Source organism: Camelus ferus, chromosome 18, assembly GCF_009834535.1.
Source record: "Camelus ferus isolate YT-003-E chromosome 18, BCGSAC_Cfer_1.0, whole genome shotgun sequence".
Taxonomy (NCBI): Eukaryota; Metazoa; Chordata; class Mammalia; order Artiodactyla; family Camelidae; genus Camelus; species Camelus ferus.
This window is the reverse complement of record NC_045713.1, coordinates 16,663,873-16,683,054: the sequence shown is the minus strand read 5'-3', so window position 1 is coordinate 16,683,054 and position 19,182 is coordinate 16,663,873. Positions and strand designations below refer to the sequence as shown.

General features: G+C 47.2%; 1 protein-coding gene across 2 annotated transcripts in view; it reads right to left on the bottom strand.

The window, feature by feature from the left end:
• GALNT17 (polypeptide N-acetylgalactosaminyltransferase 17) overlaps positions 1-19,182 on the bottom strand; it is a 364,964-nt gene that overhangs the window by 69,199 nt on the left and 276,583 nt on the right. For both annotated transcript variants that reach the window (XM_006189465.3, XM_032460329.1), the window contains exon 6: positions 17,015-17,132. In XM_006189465.3, coding sequence (XP_006189527.1) covers positions 17,015-17,132 — 118 coding nt within the window. The remainder of the gene's footprint in view (positions 1-17,014; positions 17,133-19,182) is intronic.

The window sequence follows — 19,182 nt, the reverse complement described above, 5'->3', positions numbered from 1 at the left end:
CTTTATATACTCTATGGAAACAGAGATGTTCCGTATCTGCTGTGAGATAAGATCAGATGCTACAAAAGATCAATAAAAACAGAACATCCCTAAGGTGGAAGGAGAGAGGAGAAAGGCCAATTTCACAAGAAAATAAGGCTGCCAAGAGCTATGAGTCTCCTTTACTGTCGTCATGTTACGTGCTGGCCATCTGAACGCACCGGCCACAAACAGTGACAGATTCGGAGTGGGGTGAGTAACATTTAAAAGAGCGTGCACCCTTGGCAGCAGTCCATAAATATTCAAATTGGTAAGACTCTTCCAATACGATTTACATTAACCTGCCTCCCTTGGTCGTGGGAAGTTTCCCTTAGGCTAAATGAATTTCTCTTTCCTCTGAGCACATCCTCCACTTCTCTGGGAACACCATTACCCCTTTGTGCCTTTTAAGGTAGTCAGATGTGACCCCCAGCCCTGGAATCCTCTCCTGTAATCCCACGTCATCCTGGCGCGTCCGTATGTCCGTGCTCATCACACTTCATTGTAAGTACTGATTTCTTCTTCTTCTTCTTTGGGAACAGGACCTGTGACATCCTCACAGTATATCCCCAAACCCAGGGCTCTGCTTAAAACCTACGAGGTACCTGACTGCTCAGTAAATATTGAATACAGAAACGCGTGAAAGGAGGAATGAGCAGATCGTTGGCACCAAAGCAAGTCTTCCTTAAGTTTAAATACTGAGTGTTGAAGGAAGGGTCAAGGCGAGGGTGGAGAATGGGGACGGCTTTCCAGGTACCCCTGACTCAGGCCTTCTCAGTGCAGCTGCAGTGATTAGTCCTGCAGGGAACGCCCCCAAGCATTCCCTGGTCTGTGGGAAAGGAGGTGGGTTTATTCACTCTGTATCCACAATATGACGTGGTCTCAGGCTTGAAGCATAACTTTGAGAACAAGGAATAGGACATGTCCCTGGCCCCTTACCCAGCTCTGGGCCATAGATGAAGAGGCAGGTTCTTTTCTGGGCAATGCAAGAGGAGAAGGCCCTGGATGGTGGGAGATGTGAAGCATGAGATCAGAGCCAGAGAGGGAGCAGGTATGTTTATCCTCCGGAAGAGGGGGCTCAGGGGGGCGGGGTGGGGAAGGGCACACCACTGGGGTCTTCTATCCGAAGGAATTTTATCAGAAGAGAAACTGAACTTGCGCTGCAGAGTGCCAATGGGGAGAACCGTGCCCTGCTAGGGAGACACTGCATTAAGGCTACTGTGAAATAAATTACAAGGTGACATTGCCCGGCAGTTCATCCTGCCTCGGAGTCAGACGTCTTGTCCCTCCATCTGCCAGCTCTGAGTCTCAGCTCCCCGTCCAGGCGATGGTGATGACAGTAGCTCACCGGGCAGCTCTATGCATTAAAAGCAGCGTTGAGCGCTTGGCATAGCACCTGGCTTATGGTCAGCATCCCGGAACATGGGCCATCAGGAATACTATCTCCAGTGGTCCGAGGGGTCGGGTGGTAGGAGGGGTAGGAGGGGTGTCAGGTGATGAGCACCTTGTCACCAGAGGAGTTCAAGCCCAGGCTGGCTGACAACTGCCATATGAACTTTTAGGTCCCTACCCACAGACCCCTGCAGTGAATCTAAGCCTGAAAATGACCTGGTGGGGCATCTCCCTGCAACATAGCTGCCGGCGCTCTGGACCCATCAACAGCCACAGAGAGAGAGGAAGAGAGGCAGGAAGGAGCCACATCTAATCTGTGTGCAAGGACTGTCCTGGAAAGAGCAGCACGCAGAGGCAATTAGCATAATTCCATGCCTAGTTGGAAATGCTCCAATGACTCTACATTAAAGCAACTTGTTCAAAGTTGAAACATCAAAGATGCAGCTTTTGCCATCTTCCCGGGTCACCATGGGCGAGCAGAGGAGGGTCCATCCGTTTTGGGGTGCATGCTGGGGGCTGGGAGCTGCCTCCCCTGCAACGGGCCCTTCGGACAAGATAAAAATAGCTAAAATTTGGAGTTGGAAAAGGGAATAATATTTGCCCTTCCAAAATGGCATGAAATAGTGTTATTTCCCTTTGTAGATATATAGCTTGGGTGGAAAATACTGTTCTTTTTTTTTTTTTTAACCAGGGACGCTCACAAAATTCCTTCCCTAGAAGAAGATCTTGAGCTTACGAGAAGAAAGGACTCAGCTGAGACAGTCCTAGAGGGAAGTCAGGGGGCATCCCGATATACTGAGCGAGTGTGAAAGGACTCGCACGGGCTGGCCTTCCCTGGGAAAGAATCCGTTTGCAGCTGCCCAGCCAAGCCTGCTTCAACCCAGCTCTGCAGGCATCAGGGAGGAAGAGGCCCCCAGGCAAAGTCAAGTGAAGGATCTCACTACCGACCCACGATCCCAAATTACCCGCCAAGGTGCAGACCCCTTGACTCTAATGAACTCTTTAAATCCCACTCCTCCACGCGCACGTTGGCTCTGACCCACCCAGGTCAGGGGCGCAGTTTCTGGACACTGACGGTTTATGGTTAATCTGCACGTGCCTCCGTTTCCCAGCTGAGGTGGGAAATAAATAAAAGCATTTATTGTGCATGGTGTTGCTTGTGTGCATTAAACTGCTTGGCACGGTGCCTGGCACGTGGTCAGCGACACTTGTTGGCTATTAGGACAATGAGTGGTGCCTGGCGCCCGAGCCTTCCCGCTGTGCCCTCTGGTTCCCCATTCCAATTTCCAAGTTCCTGTCCTCTAGCCTCCTGGAAAAACTGGGCCCCCCTTGGTCTAAATCAGTGTTTCTCAACCCTGCTTTTTATTATCACACCCCCCCCCCCGCACAAAGAAGCCTTTTTAGACATTTTTTGCTAATTGCTTTCCTCTACTATATATCTACTGTTTATGTACACGCTGTGGCCCTTGGAAGGGCTACAAACAATTGTAATGGCTAAGATTCCACCCCCTTCAAGAACTAGTGTTACTACCCCTGTGGGGGCCACGATGCCCCGCTGAGAAGGCATGGTTCTCCACCGAGGGTGGCTCTATCCCCTTCCCCTCTCCCAGGGACATCTGGCGACATCTGAAGATATTTTTGGTTGCTGAGGAGTGGGCACTACTGCCATCCAGGGGTAAAGGCCATCCTCTAACTTACAGGACCCCCCACCCCCAGCCAAACGAGGGGTTACCCAGCCCCAAGCGTCCACAGTGTCCAGTGAGAGAGTCTGCTCTAATGGCTGACCCCCGGAGCCCTCTAGGGGCCTCCCCTCCAGTGGAAGAAATATTCCAGGCTTAAAATCCAGCTGAGCTCTGGCTGGCTTTCAGAGCTGCTCCCAGGTGGAAGGGCCTTTCTGCAGGTGCAGTGAGCGGTGCAGTGACAGCACGAGACTCGAACTGAGGGCTCCCCAGGCCACTAGCTAAGACCATGCTTCCACAGCCAATGAGGCTCACAGCCCCTGGGGAGCCCCAAGTTCCGGTCACCCCCGCCAAGCCCTCGTCGCCCAGAGACTCCAAGAGTCTATCAGATAGTGGCCTTGACCTTTTAAATAAAAGAGAGCAAAGCCCTTACAAGCATTACAGTCAGGGCTTTCCCGGTGCAACTGGGCTAGTCGGTCCACTTCAGCCCCGTTTCTCACCCAAATGTGTCACGTGGTTCCCACTCCAATGACTCCTCATCCACATTGGGATCAAGTCCCCAAAGCACATGGTGGCTTCCGGGGCCCCACGGGATCTGGGCCCTTCCTGCCTTTCTAACCTCTTCACTCTCAGCCTGCACCTTGACCATTCATTCCGCCAGGCCACCCAGGCCTGCAGCCCCACTAGCCCGCCTGTCTCTGGACCTTGAGACCAGACTCTGAGTCTTGTTCTCTGCTGTTTTCTTCCCTCTTCAGGTCACGCTTCAATATCATTCCTGAGAGAGGTCCTCCCTGACCGCAAACGTCCCCAGCCCATCCCCTGACCTCCTGTTCTTTCTCAGAGCATGTAGCCCCCTTCCTCCGTGTCATCTGCCCCAATGCACTGCAGTCTATTTGTGTGTCCTTAGTTACTTACCATCTGACCCCCCAACCAGACAGTGTCAGAGTCCTCTGACCCCCCTCAGAGCGCCAGCACACTGCAGACCTTGATACAGATTTGTTGAATGAACTCTAGACATTTGCATAGGATTCTTTGCCCCATTAACTCCTAAATATGCTAAAATCTTTCTGGAAAGTGGTTGAGGCATCTCATACCTATAGTTGTATCTTCAAGAACTTTCTATTTTAAATCTACTAAATTAAAAAAAAAGAATATAAAAGCTCCAAACGAACCCAAAAGTCACCCAGGAAACAACAAACTACCACCAAATGCAGGTGACAGTAAGGGTAAGCCCCACTGCTGTGTCTCCACACGCACATCACCTGCGTGTCACCTGCATCCCTGTGGACCCCGAAAGCCCGTTATCAGTGGCTGAGGACACGCTTTGCTGCTCCTGTAAGTCCAAACTCAAGATGTTGGCAGGACCATTGTCCCTTGGAATCCTTCCTCGCCTCCTCCTAGCTCCTGGTGGTGGCCATCAGTTCTGTGTGCTCCCTGGCACTCCTCGGCTCGCGGCAACGCCCCTCCAGCCTCTGCCTCTGATGTCCCAAGGTGTTCTCACTGTGCGTCTTTGTCTTCCCCATCAGAGCACTCATCATCCTGGATTAGGGCCAGCCCTAAATGACCTCATTTAACTTGATTACACCTGTGGAGACCTTATTTCCAAATGAGGTCGCATTCACAGGCACCGGGAGTCAGGACTTCAACATACCTTTTTTTTTGAGGGGGTGGGGTGCTGGGACACAATTCATCTTGTAAGACATTGTGCCCTGTCTGAATTCCTGACTCATAGGAGAGATGATAATATGATTATTGTTACTTTAAGCCACACATTTTGGGGTGATTTTCTAAGTAGCTAAAACTGGAACATCAACCAACTCCCTCAAGCCCACCATCCAACTATTCCATCATCTGGTTCTCAAGAAATTGTGCCTCCTACCTTCCTGCCTGGGTACAGACCTCTTTCCATCTTGACAGCTTTGCTAAGGTTCGCCATAGCTGCCAGTCCTTTAAGTAGCCTGAGCATCTTCAGAACACGGCCCACCCCACAGAGAAAGCCCCAAACCTGCCCCCAAGCTCCCGGACTCAGGCATGCCACCCCAACTTTTCCCAGGTCCCCAAAGATGCCTCTGGGCTAATTTTTCCTTGATAATGTTCCAAAAAAGAACCCCAGATTTGCTGTAGCCATTCTAAGACCAAAGAACTGGCTGATTTTTCTGGGTGAGCCATAAAGGAGAAGTTGGTGTGAGCATCCTGGGGGCTGGGGAGGGAGGGGGAAACATTAAAAAAGAAAATGACAGCCTTTCACTGACATCTGCACATTCTTTTGGCCTCTTTTGCATGAACAGAATGGACCATTGTAATTTCCTACATGATTGTTCTTGTAGGAGGAACGGAATTTGAATGTTTCCAAAAAGGTTAAAAAGGCTCTAAATGCAAGTTCTGAAAAATATGTGAGGTTTTAATTCTTTCCGTTTCTGTCACATAGAGGAAACACATAGCTGGGTTTCTAAGCTAGAGCACTTAAAAATTTATGGAGTTGTCAAGTGCACAATAAATTCCCCTTTTCAGATTTTCAAAAGAGGAGGGAATTAATTACAATTCATGCTCTGTGAAGCAGGCAGTGGCTACACGTGGCTGTCAACTGGAAGACGTGTCCATACATGGCCTTTTGCACGTGGACGGACAGTGGCTTCAAAGCTGAGGGTCACAGTCAGCAAATTCATCCACCCTATTTCCACTTAGACTTCTGTTCCCCAAACTAATTGATTTAAATAAGAGCTTCCACAAGAATAAAGCCATTAGTATAAACAAAGAGTTTTCTTCCTGAGCTAGGCTGGTATGTAATCCTTAGGAAATGACCTTCAAGGAGGAATGGTTCCAGTTAGGGCGAGCCCCCAGCACAAAACTTCCAGATTCAGAGCATGATAAAGAGATGTCAGAGGTCCTTTCATGCTCGAATTCGGATTCCTCAGTGGGGCCTGCAGCCACATGAAGGGTTGCCCTGTTTGCGGGTCTTTGAGTGCAGCCAGCCCACCTATGCACGGGAGAATGCACGGGAGAGCCACCCAGGGCACCAGAACCACCTGTCCCAGGTTCTCTTCCAGGCTTTCTCTCCACAGTGCTTGCCTGGGCCCTCATTTCTCCTGGTCTTCCTGGCTCTCAAACTCTCTGGCTATGCACTCCAGCCCCGATTCCTCCTCATACCTCCTACTTCCTCGTTTTAGTGATTATTCAAGGTCTCTTCCCACTGCCCATTTCTCTGGTCCTGGAGGTATCCAGATTTCCAGGCCTAGCCAGCCTTGGTCCCTTAGGACCCCAGGCAGCTGACTAAAGGACATCTCCCTCCTTGGCATCTTAGCAAGGGAAGAGGGGATAAAACACGACATTTCTCAGGCAAGCTCTCCTTCAACGGACCAAAGATGGATAACCTGGGCTTGCCCAACGTGCTATCTGCTGGGCAGCAAAAATCCGAGGTGCCACCAGATGTTCAACTACTTTCCTGTTGAAGCCCTGAACATTTTCCCTAAAGGTTGAGCACATCACAGTGCCCATGGCGTATGTGCAGACATTTACCCAACTACTGGATTCAGGGCTGAATGGAGAGGCTCAGAACCCTTGTGGCTGTTCTTCGTGGCCTGGCATTTAACAAGCCTACATGGTACAGGGAACAAAACAATTGTGCCCTAAATAGAACAGGGACAGGTTGATCCCCACCCCCTTTTCTGTAGAAATAGCGGGAAATGGCAATAAACACACCAGGCTAGGATGCCACCTTCCAGTCCCCTGCCCCAGAAACACAGAGCCATAAATCATCCACAACACTACAGTCCCAACTGGAGAGGATGGTGTAAATTCAGGTTCATATTTATAGAGAATCAAATTATTGCTTTATTCCCAGGGAGATGAATGAGAGTGACAGACTTTTCAGAGTTGTAAAAAATAGATGGATGCTTCCTATAAAATAACTCACAGACGCCTACAATAATTTACAATAGATCTGGCAGTCTGGGAGCGGGCAAGTGAAATTCCAGACAGCATCCCACGCTGTTTTCCAGTGGTAGAGTAAATGGTTTGGCTATTATGATAATACATTTCACCATAGTGAATATATCTCCCCTTAACAGAAATACATTAGATACCATTTATAAAAATATCAACATCGCGGTTCTGTTTCTTCAACTGTAACTTAGACATAAATATAACACAAGTTATGGATGAGGAAATCCAATTTCATGCTGTTTCAAACACATTTTTGTTTATTGCATAACTACAGTTCTCTCTATATGAGACAACGTATTACATGAACTAGATGGATGGGCATCGTATCCATCCGTTTGTCTCCACAGAAATTATGGACGTTGTATCTATCAAGAAATTACAGACATTGTATCTATCACACATGGAATTACCTTATGGTACATATTGCATACAAGCAACAGTCTCTACTATGTCATGATGTCGTATCATGTTTTGGGAGGTGATTATTGAGATATATGTCACTGTGAAACCTATCAGACTGAAGACTGAAAAATCTGTGCATTTTATTGTATTAAGTAAGACCTTAATAAAAATACACACAGAATTGGCAAAAAAATGAATAATGACTGTGATGGATTTAGAAATACACTATATATATATATTTTAAATTTTGAGTACATAATACTGGGGGAAAAAAAGCTCACTGGTCATCTTTAGAGGTTGCTATGGCACCAACTCATTATTCTAAAACCGTATAAATAAAAGGAAAGAATCAAGCATTTATCCTGCCTTTTCTATTTGAACTGTATCTCAGAGTACCCAAACAGTTGATGAGGGTAAGTTCTTTCTTAGTAGAAGAATTAGAGCTTATAAAAAGGACAAATGTGAAATTTAAAAATCACCATTTCGTAAGCCCTAATGAAACAACGGATCTGGGCGATGATCATTGGTCTCCTGCAAAAACTATTAGGAGAAAGGTTGATGGGGAATTTTATAATAGACGAATCAGGTTAAAAAAACATGGACCCACAGCTGAATCTTGACATGACTAAAACCGAGACAACCAGATGACACGTATCTCCCGACATGATGTGAGAGGAAGTTCATAGCATCACTTAAAGTGTTCTTGTGGGAAAGAAGGAAGGGGTAGAGAAAACTAAGTGTCATCAACCGTCGAGATCTAATTACATCTTACAGAAAATAGAGATTAGAGGAACATGTTAAAGACCTTAAGAGGAATCAATCTGCCAAATCTAGATTGTGCAAAATTTTACAGGACAAATGATTTAGCGTCTTCAGTAAATGAGTGACGTGAGAATAATAAAGGTGAGGGTACACATTATAGATTAAAAGACACTGAAGGGGCATATGGTGGAGAAATAAATCAGGAGTATGGGATGAACAGCTACACACCACTATATATAAAATAGATAAACAACAAGGATGCACTGTAGAGCCCAGGGAACTATATTCAGTATCTTGTAACAACCTGTACTGCAAAGGAATCTGAAAAACAAATAAAACTGAATCACTTTGTTGTACACCTGAAACTAACACAATAGTATAAATCAACTCTACTCCAATTAAAAATGAAAAAATAAAAAGAGGCCTATCAACCAAATGCAATGTGTAGCCCTTGTTTGTAACCCTATTTAAACAAGTCAATTGTACATTTATATAGAGTTGCTGTTTTGTTGTTGAGAAAATCTCACAGAATTTTCAGAAATATTTTTGAGAAACATGAACTGGGTAATGGATTTTACAAGTGTAAATTTATCTTGAGCCTCTGCTTTTAAAAAAAGTCTTTGTATTTTAGCAATGCACTCTAAAGTTTTTATAGGTAGAATGATATGATGTCTGGGAATTTGCTTTGAAAGCTGAGAGGCAGGAGCTGAAAAACACACAGCAAGACGTTGATATTTGTTGAAGCTGAGTGATTCGTACATTTGGATTAATTAGACTGTTCTATTTTTGTCTACATTTCAAATTTCCCATAATAAAATGCCGAATTAAAAGAAAAGAAATGAACATAAAATATAATAGCTGAATTCTTCATTTTCCAAGTTGTTTTGAGGGGAAAAAATAGCAAGAGACCAAATCATCTTAACCCTTCATCTACTTGGGGTGGAATTCCCAGCCTGTACAAAATGATCATTAAAGAATTTTAGAAACTCTATGGAAGCCATTTTATTCTACGACTGACATCACATTGCTGGCCATCCTTTGGAAGTTCTCTTGAGGAAGATTTCTAGAAGAGTCAGATGTCACCGCAGATTTTAAATCTTTACAGGTAGGTGGCTCACGAGCTGTGGCCCCAGGGATGGCCTCACCATCTCCTTTTGGGAGGTGCCACAGAAGCAAACAGGCAAACACAGTGGGACTGGATGAGTAGACGGAAATTCATGCACTTGCACGAGGTTGGAGTATGGAGCAGAGATGTGAAAATTCTAAACATCTTAAAAAACTAGGATCTTTTCCCCAAAAGTATTTCAGAAGAAAGGATGAAGAGTCCTCAGTTTAAAAAACCCACTATTTTCCTAATTCTTTAGGGGCAGTACATATGGCAACTACTTGCTGTAAGCCATGGGCTCAAATCATGAAAAGGAATCAACACGTCCTAGCTCCTTTAATTCAGCCCAAACCCTAAGCACCTCTGTCCAGTGGGACCCCAGAGTGGGAGTGAACACCCCATACTTGTCCTGGAACCCGGTCTCAATTCTCACTCGACTGGGACCCCATCCTACTCCTCTGTTTCCTTGACATCTCACTGCCAGGTCACAGAGGACGGCCACTCCTCAAGTCCAATGTTCCTAAAGTAGAGCTTCTCCAGTTCCCACCTACAGACCTTCTTCTCTGCCAGTGTTCTCTAAGTGAGTTCACCCAGTTGCTCAGAAACCTAGGAGAGATCCTCCACTCTCCCTTCTCATTCATTTCTCGTGTTCAGTCATCCACCAGGTCCTGCTGATCACGCCTCCTGAATGGTGCCTGGATCCATCCTGTCCTTTCCACATCTGCTGTTTCTAAAGCCAACTTTTGGGTACTTACACTCACTCTTCTCTCAGCTGCCACAAACTCACTGTCTCTTGGTTTTTTTTTTCTCTTACTCTGGGTTACTTCTTCGCAGTCTCCTTTCCAGCTGATCCATCCATGTCTTAAATATTGCTTTTTTTCCTGGACTTCTGTCATATCCCCTCTTCTTCTTTCTCTACACAACCTGTTCCCTCTTGCAACTTCAAATATGATCTATGCATCAAAGATGCCCAAGTCTAGCTCAGGCCCTGTCCTCTCTCCTTAGCTCAGTCTCCACACAACCAACTACCTGGACAGCGTCAGCGACTTTAGAGTCACCACATCTCAAACAAAAAGCATCATCTTCTGTCTTCTTTGCCCAGATCTCCTCCAGTGGTGCTCCTCATCTCAGAAAGCAGCACCAGCATCTCCCAGTTACTTGAATTAGTGACTTGAGAGTCAGCCATGACCTTGACCTTGACCTTGACCTGCTTCAACCCCTCTATACACTCAACCCTCAGATTCTGTCTCTTCTGCTTTCTGATTTTGTCCATGTCTCTCCCACTGGCCCAGCCAATAGTCCAATCTCTCTCACTACCCTTCCTCTGAGTCCATTCAGCATTATCATCCATTCCTCACATGGCAGTCATAATGATCCGTTTATTAAACAAAACCGCAAAAGATAACCTCACTCCCCTTTAATGCCTTCAAAGCATCTGGGTTATGGGACTATACAAGGCACACACACGCGCGCACACACACGCATGCACACACACACACACGTGTCTTTTATATCACATCTTTTTTTCCCCTGAAACATTTACAGTGGTCTTTAAGAAAAAGCCAAATTCCTGTCTACAAGTCTTCCATAATCCAGACCCCACCCAGATTGCTGCCACTACATCTAATACGTCTTCCTCCTCCCTTATCTGTTCCAGCCGTCTGGACCGCACCCCCTCCCCCGCCACACACACGCAGTTCTCAGAATATATTTCCCTCTCAGAATTTCAGACCTTTGCACATGCTTTTCTCTCTGCCTGAAATATCCTTTCTAAAAAAACCCAGTTTATTGAGGCATGATTGACACTAAAAATCTGTACATATTTAATGGGTACAACTTGATGAGTTTGGAGATAAGTTTACCCCTGTGAAACCATCACCGCGGTCTATGCCATAAACATATATATCACCTCCAAATGTCTCCTCCTGCATTCTTTATTTATTACTATTTCACGATAAGAACACTTAAATAATATGATTACCTCAATAGTATACAGTGATGTATGCTGATTACATCTCAACATATAAATAAGTAAATATTTTTTGAAAAGAACACTCAACATAAGATCTACCTTCAGAGCAAAATTTTAAGTGTACACGCCTTGTTAACTACAGGCACTGTGCTGTACAATAGATCCCCGCAAGTTACTCACCTCCCGTAACTAAAACTGCCTGGAATACTCTTACTCCTATGCTCCACGCCCACACCTTCTTGGCCTATCTAAATTCAACTCCTTTTTAAAGACTTCACCATCATTTCCTTAGGGAGGCTCTTCCCTACTCCCTAGACGAGGTCACATACTCCCTTGCTATATTCTCCTATAATATATCCCTTCACCTGGTTTTTTCATGCTCATCACACTGGTATTTGTTGAATGACTGGTTTTTCTGCTGGACCATACATTTCATGGGGACGGAGACCATGTCTGTCTACCGTGCTATCCCCAGTGAAAGCATCTGCTGGAGTGGAGAAGGCTCTTAGCACGTCTCCAGTATGTCCAAACGCACTCAGTTGAACTGCTGGCCACCTGAGGTGCATTTATCCAGATTAAAGATGGGTCTGTGAAATCCCAAAGCCTGTTCTATCTCCAGACAAGACCAGGAACTTTTGCTCTGAATTTTATCACAGGCAAACTCTAACCCTGCACCATGAGGACTTTCACAGAGCCAGAGACGACTGATGCCAGCAGGGAAGGGGGAACCAAAGACTCAAGAAACCTAAGGATTAGGGAAACAAAATGGAATGGACAGTCTGGTCCCCACCAGGAGTGACCACTATCCAAATCACAACATTCGATAGACGTAGTGGACTTGAGCCAAAGAATTCCAAACGGAAGACAAAGGTCACAAGAGGCTTCTGGACATCGGGGATCTTGATGTCAGGGGTCTCAGGGAGGGCAAGGGGGTCCACCCTGCTTAAGACGGATGCTGGGTGGTAAGTTCCAAAACCCACGGGCAGAGGAGTGGCTGGGGTGGGGCACAGAGCATTAGTCAACAGCGCTTGTCAGAGGCGTCTCATGTTTCTTGGGAGTGGACATTCCATGTTCATTTGGGGGCCTGGGGCTTTGACCACCCCAGACAGCCCGTAATTTCTAAGCTCTTTAAAGGAGGCAACCCTTCGAATCTACTGCTGAAGTTATCTCCATGGGCTCAGGGATGCTCAAGTGGACTGGGCTGGACAAGACGGCAGAGATGCCAACCTTGGGCCCCCCTGGGTCATAAGAATCGCATCCCAACCCCTCAGGAAAGTGGCGGGGCCCAGAGCCACCATGAACTACACCTCCAGCCATCGTGGACCTGGTTCAAACCCTGCTCTTTAGAAATATTATTCTTGTCTCGTGTAAACTAAAATCCACACATCCTTGGCACATCATTCACCATGACGTGAGTCTGAATCCTTTCCCTGGGACTGCTGCAGAGCCTCCTGGCAAAGCTGCCCCAAGAGGAAGGTCCTGGGGGCTGGGCCGGGCCAGGTGAGAAGGTTATCACACCTGTGCCCCACGCCCAACCCTCTTGTTGAGTTCCCTCCATCAAGGAATGTCGGTCTCAAAATATTTTGAACAGCAATGTACATACATAGGAATTCTGCTTTTTATTCAGTCCTTGAGATTCCTTATGAGCTAAGACCTTTTCTGATAACTTGAGGATCTGACAGCATCTTTCTATTGCCTCCTTTTCAGAATGGCTGGCAGGCAGGACTCAGCAGCCGTGCGTCACTCTTACACAAGAGTTCAGAATAAGACAGTGCCTTTTCTTCCCAAAGAAGACTGATTCACTGGAGAAATACAAAGCCATCTGATTTTATACCACTTAAAAATAATCCATCTGGTCTCTTCTCCTTGGAGAATTTCTTTTTTCCTCTTAGACAAGTTACTGTAATATGCCTCGTTAATAGTTTCCGATTCATATTACTCAGAACAAGATGAAACCTTTCAATTTCTAACCTCATTTATTTTCTCAGCCCTGGAAAGCTTTTTTTTTTTTTCTTTCTCCAGTGTATTGATTGTTTTGGTCACAGACAAGCTTGCCTTTCATCCAAGCAACAGCCCTGAAGTCAACCTTGCTTATTTCTTTTTTCCTGAACCACAGAAAGACTTTCTTTTCTTCCTCTTCTGTGACACATCTTTACTTATTGAGGATGGAATTAAAAAGTAACGAAAAATGTCAGAAAATAGATAACAGATGGATCTATTTCTTGGTGAAAGAAATCACAAAGAAAAGTGTTACATTAAAATGTCCCTGCTTAATAAAGCATAGGGTTTTGTGTCATTTCCTAGAGGCTAATTTGTACAAATGTATGTGTGTACATGATATGAAAATTACATATGTATGTATATATGTGTTTATTTATTACGCAAAGCTCTGAGTTTTTCAAGTGGTGGGGATGGTTTTCTTAATAATGTGTTTACTATTCATTTAATCTGTACTCTGAGCAGTATATGTTGCACAAAAAGGAGGAGGAATACAATTTGTAAAACAAAGCATCTTACGCAGATCACTTCACGTAGGAGGGAGCCCCGTCACCAGAAAAACTACAATTGCCTAATTTAGACACCTGCACGTGTGTAGGTGCTGGTGCCTAGAGAGCCCAGTGTGGGTGGGGCTGGGAGTGAGGGCAAGGGCTCACTGGGTGCCCACAGTGGCTGTCAGGGGCACCCAGAGGAGGGCTCTGAAAGACGTGGACTCCCGTCTGGGCTCCTTTCTGAGAAAACGTATGTATTTGCCAGGAAGCCGGCTAAGGTCAGATGTAGACCAGGGGCTCTCAAACTGGTCTACACCCAGCTGTGCCCAAGGCTGGCATCCTGCCAGGGTGTCCAGCCCAGTCCACTTGCACTGAAGGCACTGAAAACATGGAGGGTTGCCCACAAGCTCAGGCCCTCACAGTCCCTGGAATGGAATCACCTGGAAGGTTTGCTAAAACACAGGTTGCTGGACACCACCCCAGAGGGTCTGAGTCAGCAGACGTGGGTTGGAGCCCAAGACTCTGCCTTTGTAACAGGTGCCAGGTGAGGTGGGTGCTGTTGGCCAGGGACCACACCTCGAGAACCACAGACTGCTGTGTAGATGAGGGTTATGTGGACCCTGAACCCAAGCCTTGGCCTTTTGGCACCAAGGGCACTCAGCTCCCACTTTAAGAATCGGCAGAAGACAAAGGCTTCTGGGGAGATCGAGCTCACAGTCGCAGAACGGCGTGACTGATGGGAGGGGCATAAACACTCCCAAGTCTCCAGTGTGGATGCTGCGTGTGCCTGGGGTAAGAGGCAGGTGACGGCACACGAGGGTGGGACCCACAACCCCTCCGTCCGATGCGCTCATAAAGATGCTTGGAGATTAGCCGGGCACCGAGCTGCCCCGAGAACCTGGGAAGACAAGCCAGGGAGCAGGCTCTGGGCCGCGTCACTGCAGCCGGTGCACATGGAGGTGAGGAGTGGAACCCACCGGCCCCCAGCTGGTGGCGCCCGGAGGCTGTGCTGCCGAAACTGACAAGCGTCTCCCCTCCTGCAGGGATGGGGCCGCCACCAGGACCGTCACTGCCATCACCTGGGGTCTGACAGAGCCCGGCACCCAGACCTTCACCAGGTCCAGGTCGCTGCCAAGCAAACGCCTTCGCGAGTGTGGGGAGTCCATCTTAGCAAGCCTCAGCAGTGGGTTCCGCCGCCGCTGCCTGTTCTGCCCAGAACACAGCCTGCCATGGCAGTCAAACCTGGAGGTCCCTCTTGTCCCCACACCCCTCCACCAGTGCCCTGCCTCCAAAGGGACAGCGTTCCATCCATCCTCCTGTTCCCCCCTGTTGGTGATGTCTTACCCTCCACTGGCTTCTCTCTCACAGTATATAGAGACATTCAAATCTCCCTTAATGAAAGTATTAAATCATTCAGATTAACACTTTATAAAACTACTATAAATCCAATAATTTTATAAATATTATCTATAAATATAAATGTCATAATTTTACAAATTATTATAAAGCTATTAAGGCAGTCATAAAAATTTTAAAAAAACTTTTAAAGCTCAACCATCTCAATGCAGGGCTCCCTTCAGCTCCTTCCTTTCACAGATGAGCACCTGGACAAGTCATCACCTCCCAGGTGGCCGTCCACTCATGCCAGTCGGGCTTGTCCCCACTACTTGACTGCTTCTACTCATGTTAGGGTCCCAACAGGCATCCAATCAGTCATTAATCTAACAGGTACCTACTGAGCTGTGCGTCAAGCACGCTTCTATAATGCTCGGGAGGTAAAGGTGAGCCCGGTGAAGATCTGTGCCCCATAAAGCTTGCAGTCTAGCCAGGGTGAGGAGCAGAAATGCAATACACGTAATCAGTAAGTCAACTCCAGGGCATGCTAGAATTGGATGGGAGCTAAACAGAAAAAGAGAGGGATGAGGAGTTGGAAGCAGGGCAGAAATTTATGTTACAGGCCAAGTTCAACGTGCTGGGTCCACATCTCTTCCCTCAATTAAATTCGAAATGGATGAATGTCAAGTCTATCAGCTTTGATAACATATTCATGGCTTTTTTAATTGCAGGGCTTTCAAAGAAATCCTATGCAAATTCCATTTAGGAAAGAACCCAGCCTGGCACTGAAATCCCAGGAAGAGTCTGTAGCCTCCAAAAGGGAGTGATTTTAAGATCCAAGGAAGGTCCCCACCACCCCCTTTACTCCTACAGCCTGGACGTTCATTACATCACCAGCACACAAAGCCTTTCATTCCACACAGGGTGTAGGTGGGGGGCTGGTGGGGTGTCTTAAAGGTGCTGCCCAGTTAGGGATAAACAAGTGAAATCAGACGCAGAGAGCGGGCTTTGATGAGGTAACTGCCCGGTAGAACACGAAGGAGAATGCAGCAGAGGAAGGAGGAAGAAATGCAATAAACTTAAACCTTACAATTGTGTCCTGAATTGTTTCCAACAAGCTGGCTTTCCAGGGGCTCAGAGACGCAAAGGTTCAAGACAGGGGGGCCACAGGGACACAGAGACCCCCAGCTGGGCACCCCCAGCGCCCCTCTTTGTGGTGTGGAAGAAGATACACCAGGTAAGTGGTTACCAGGTCCTAAAGGAATCACCCCCTCTCTGGGGTTCATTTATTTTAACTCTAAAATGAAGACGTTGGAATGCATCAATATGTCTAACTTTAATATTTCTTTTTACAGTGGAGTTCACTTTCAAACAAAATCTGAAGCAAAACCCACTATATAAGATACCTAACAGTGGAGCTGATCTGGACTGGGGCTAGCAAGAGACCCTTTCTTCCTCATGCCCCTTCTCCCCTGGTCCTCTGTAGGAGCGCTTTGGAGCAAATGGAGAGTCCCACAGAACCTGGTCCTTCTCTCCTCTGGCATCTTATGATTCTATGATGTACGTGAACTGTCAAAACACGTAGGATGGGAGTTCTAATTTAAGGAGATGATTTAATTTTAAGAAAAAGTTAAGGAGAGAATGAAACTAGATGAGAGCGGAAATCAAATTCTCAAATGTCCATATTGGGCCACCCAGGCGTGGACAAACTGTCCAACCTTTCAAGGGGGGAAAGCTCAGGTTTTCCCCTGTCTCGGGAGGGGTGACAACTCTGCTGGAACATTTTCAGGAACAGGAGTCGGGCACATGATTCTGTCATTCACCAGCTAAAGAAGCTTTAAATACGCATAAAGGTTGACCAGGTGGTTCTGCTGAGAAACATGAATAGACCAAGAGGAAAGGGCGCCACGTCACAAACCTTGATTCCAAGTTCGATATTTTCTCCTCCATACACATCCATCCCAGGGTCCAGAAGACCAATTTCACCAAAGAACTTCCTGTTGACCACAAACGAGCAGCCAATCATGGCTGGTGTCCTGCAGGAGAGAGAGAGAAGCTACAGTCATGTGATACACACCCAACGGAATATTACTCAGACGTGAGAAAGGGAAATTCTGCCCTTTGCAACAACAGGGGTGGCCCTTGAGGGCATTGTGCTAAGCGGGATAAGTCAGAGAAAGACAAATACTGTATGATCTCACTTATACATGGAATCGGAAAGAGACAAACTCATAGAAACAGAGAGTAGTCTGGTGGTCACCAGGGGCTGCGGGTGGAGAAACTGGGGAGAAGCTGGTCCAAGGGTCTAAACGTGCAGTTAGAAAATAAACAAGTTCTGAGGATTTAACGCATTGCGATCATCATTAAGAATACTGTATCGTATACTTCAAAGCTGCTAAGAGGGTAGATCGTAAACACTCTCACCAAAAAGAAATGATAATTATGTGAATTGTTAGAGTGTTAGCTGGTGCTATGGGTGGTAATCTTACTGCAATATACAAGTGTATCAAATCAACACGCTGTACAACTTAAACTTACGCAATGTTATATGTCAATTACATCTCACGTGAAGAAGATGGGGAGGGAGGGAGAGGGGAAAAAGGAGCAGCGGATGCTAAAAGCTTAAAGCATCAGTTCCAGAAGCCCTTCCTCCCACACCATTCTAACAGGTACTCGGTCCCACTCTGGCAAACCGAGTAACTTCCTTGAAGGCCTCAATTCCCACATCCTTCTCTCTGTATCGCTTTCATGTTTCAGCTTCAGACAAACTCGTGGACTTGAAACATTCAGGGATAACCCCGCTCCTTGGTGTTTGCACAGGGATGGGTCTCAGACGCCCCGTGGTGTCTGCAAACACGTGAACTGGTCCTCAGGGCACTTCGGGGACAGCTGTGTGACAGGATGAGCCTCCTAGGCAGTCTCAGAGCAGCTGGAAGGTGACGAGCAAGATGCATCCGCCCCCTGTCCTGGGTGGGGGTGGGGGTGGGGGGAGAAGAGCTTCACAAGCCGGAAGTGGGAAGGGAAACGGGGGAGGGGAAGGTCGACAGCAAGGGGTCAACCGCCACATTCTGGTGGGAGGAAGTGGATCAGGGCGCTGGTTCTTCCAGAAAAGAAGAGACTCAGAGGAGATGTCTGGTGCCCAAGGGGGTCAGTCATAAATTGCAGGGAGAAGGGCTGCGGGGCGGGAGAGGCGAAAAGCATACGCAGGGTGGGGGGTGCAGCTCCACTGGCGCACCCGTAGCAGCTATACCGGGACAGCTACCGCTCGCCACCATCAAGTGCTTCCTGCAGCCCCTGGCCCCTCTGAGAGAAGCAGCTGACTGCTAGCCTGGAAGAGCACCGAGCCCAACCCCGGTCTCAGTTAACCGAGCCAGGAATGAGCACTGATCCCGAACCGGGTCAGTCAGATTATGTTTTTTCTGAAACTTGGAATCGAGACACCGCCAGGAGCTAGAACTAGATTAGAGTCCCGTCTATCTACAGGGCTCAGGCTGCCGTTTGGGGACAGCTCCGGTGGTCCCTGTGCACTTGGATGGCTGAGCAGAGGGAGGCAGGTCCCCCGTGGAGGTGTAGGAGCACGGGGTGGGAGGCTGCCTGGTGTCTTTGGGGGCCTGGCTCCGCCCTCTGCCCCTGAGTCATGTAAGAGTTCCTTCTGTTTTTTCGATCTGTCGTACTTGACCTAAATCATATTAGATTGATCTCTGTTCTTTGCAAACAAATGGTGATGATGACACAAGCTGCCCTCCCCCCACCCCCATCCCACCTGACTTATGACCTGGAGGAGGGCGGATGTTTTATCACACAGCCAGAAGACACAAACTGCAGAGACGAGACTCGTTCTGGGAGACCTAAAAGCCAGGGTCATCTGCGAAGGAGAAAAGCCAGTCACATGTGTGCTTAGAGATGGGAGGTGCAGTCCTGGGAGGGTGGGAGTCTGCAGAGAAGCGGGGATGGGAGGGAGCGCTGGTGTCACTCCAGTCTTCTAGAGCAACTGCTGAACACATTGAGAAATTCTGAGACGTTAGAACAATCTCTCCAACTCCTAAGTTTAAATATTGAAAATTCTCAACATTAACACGCATGGGT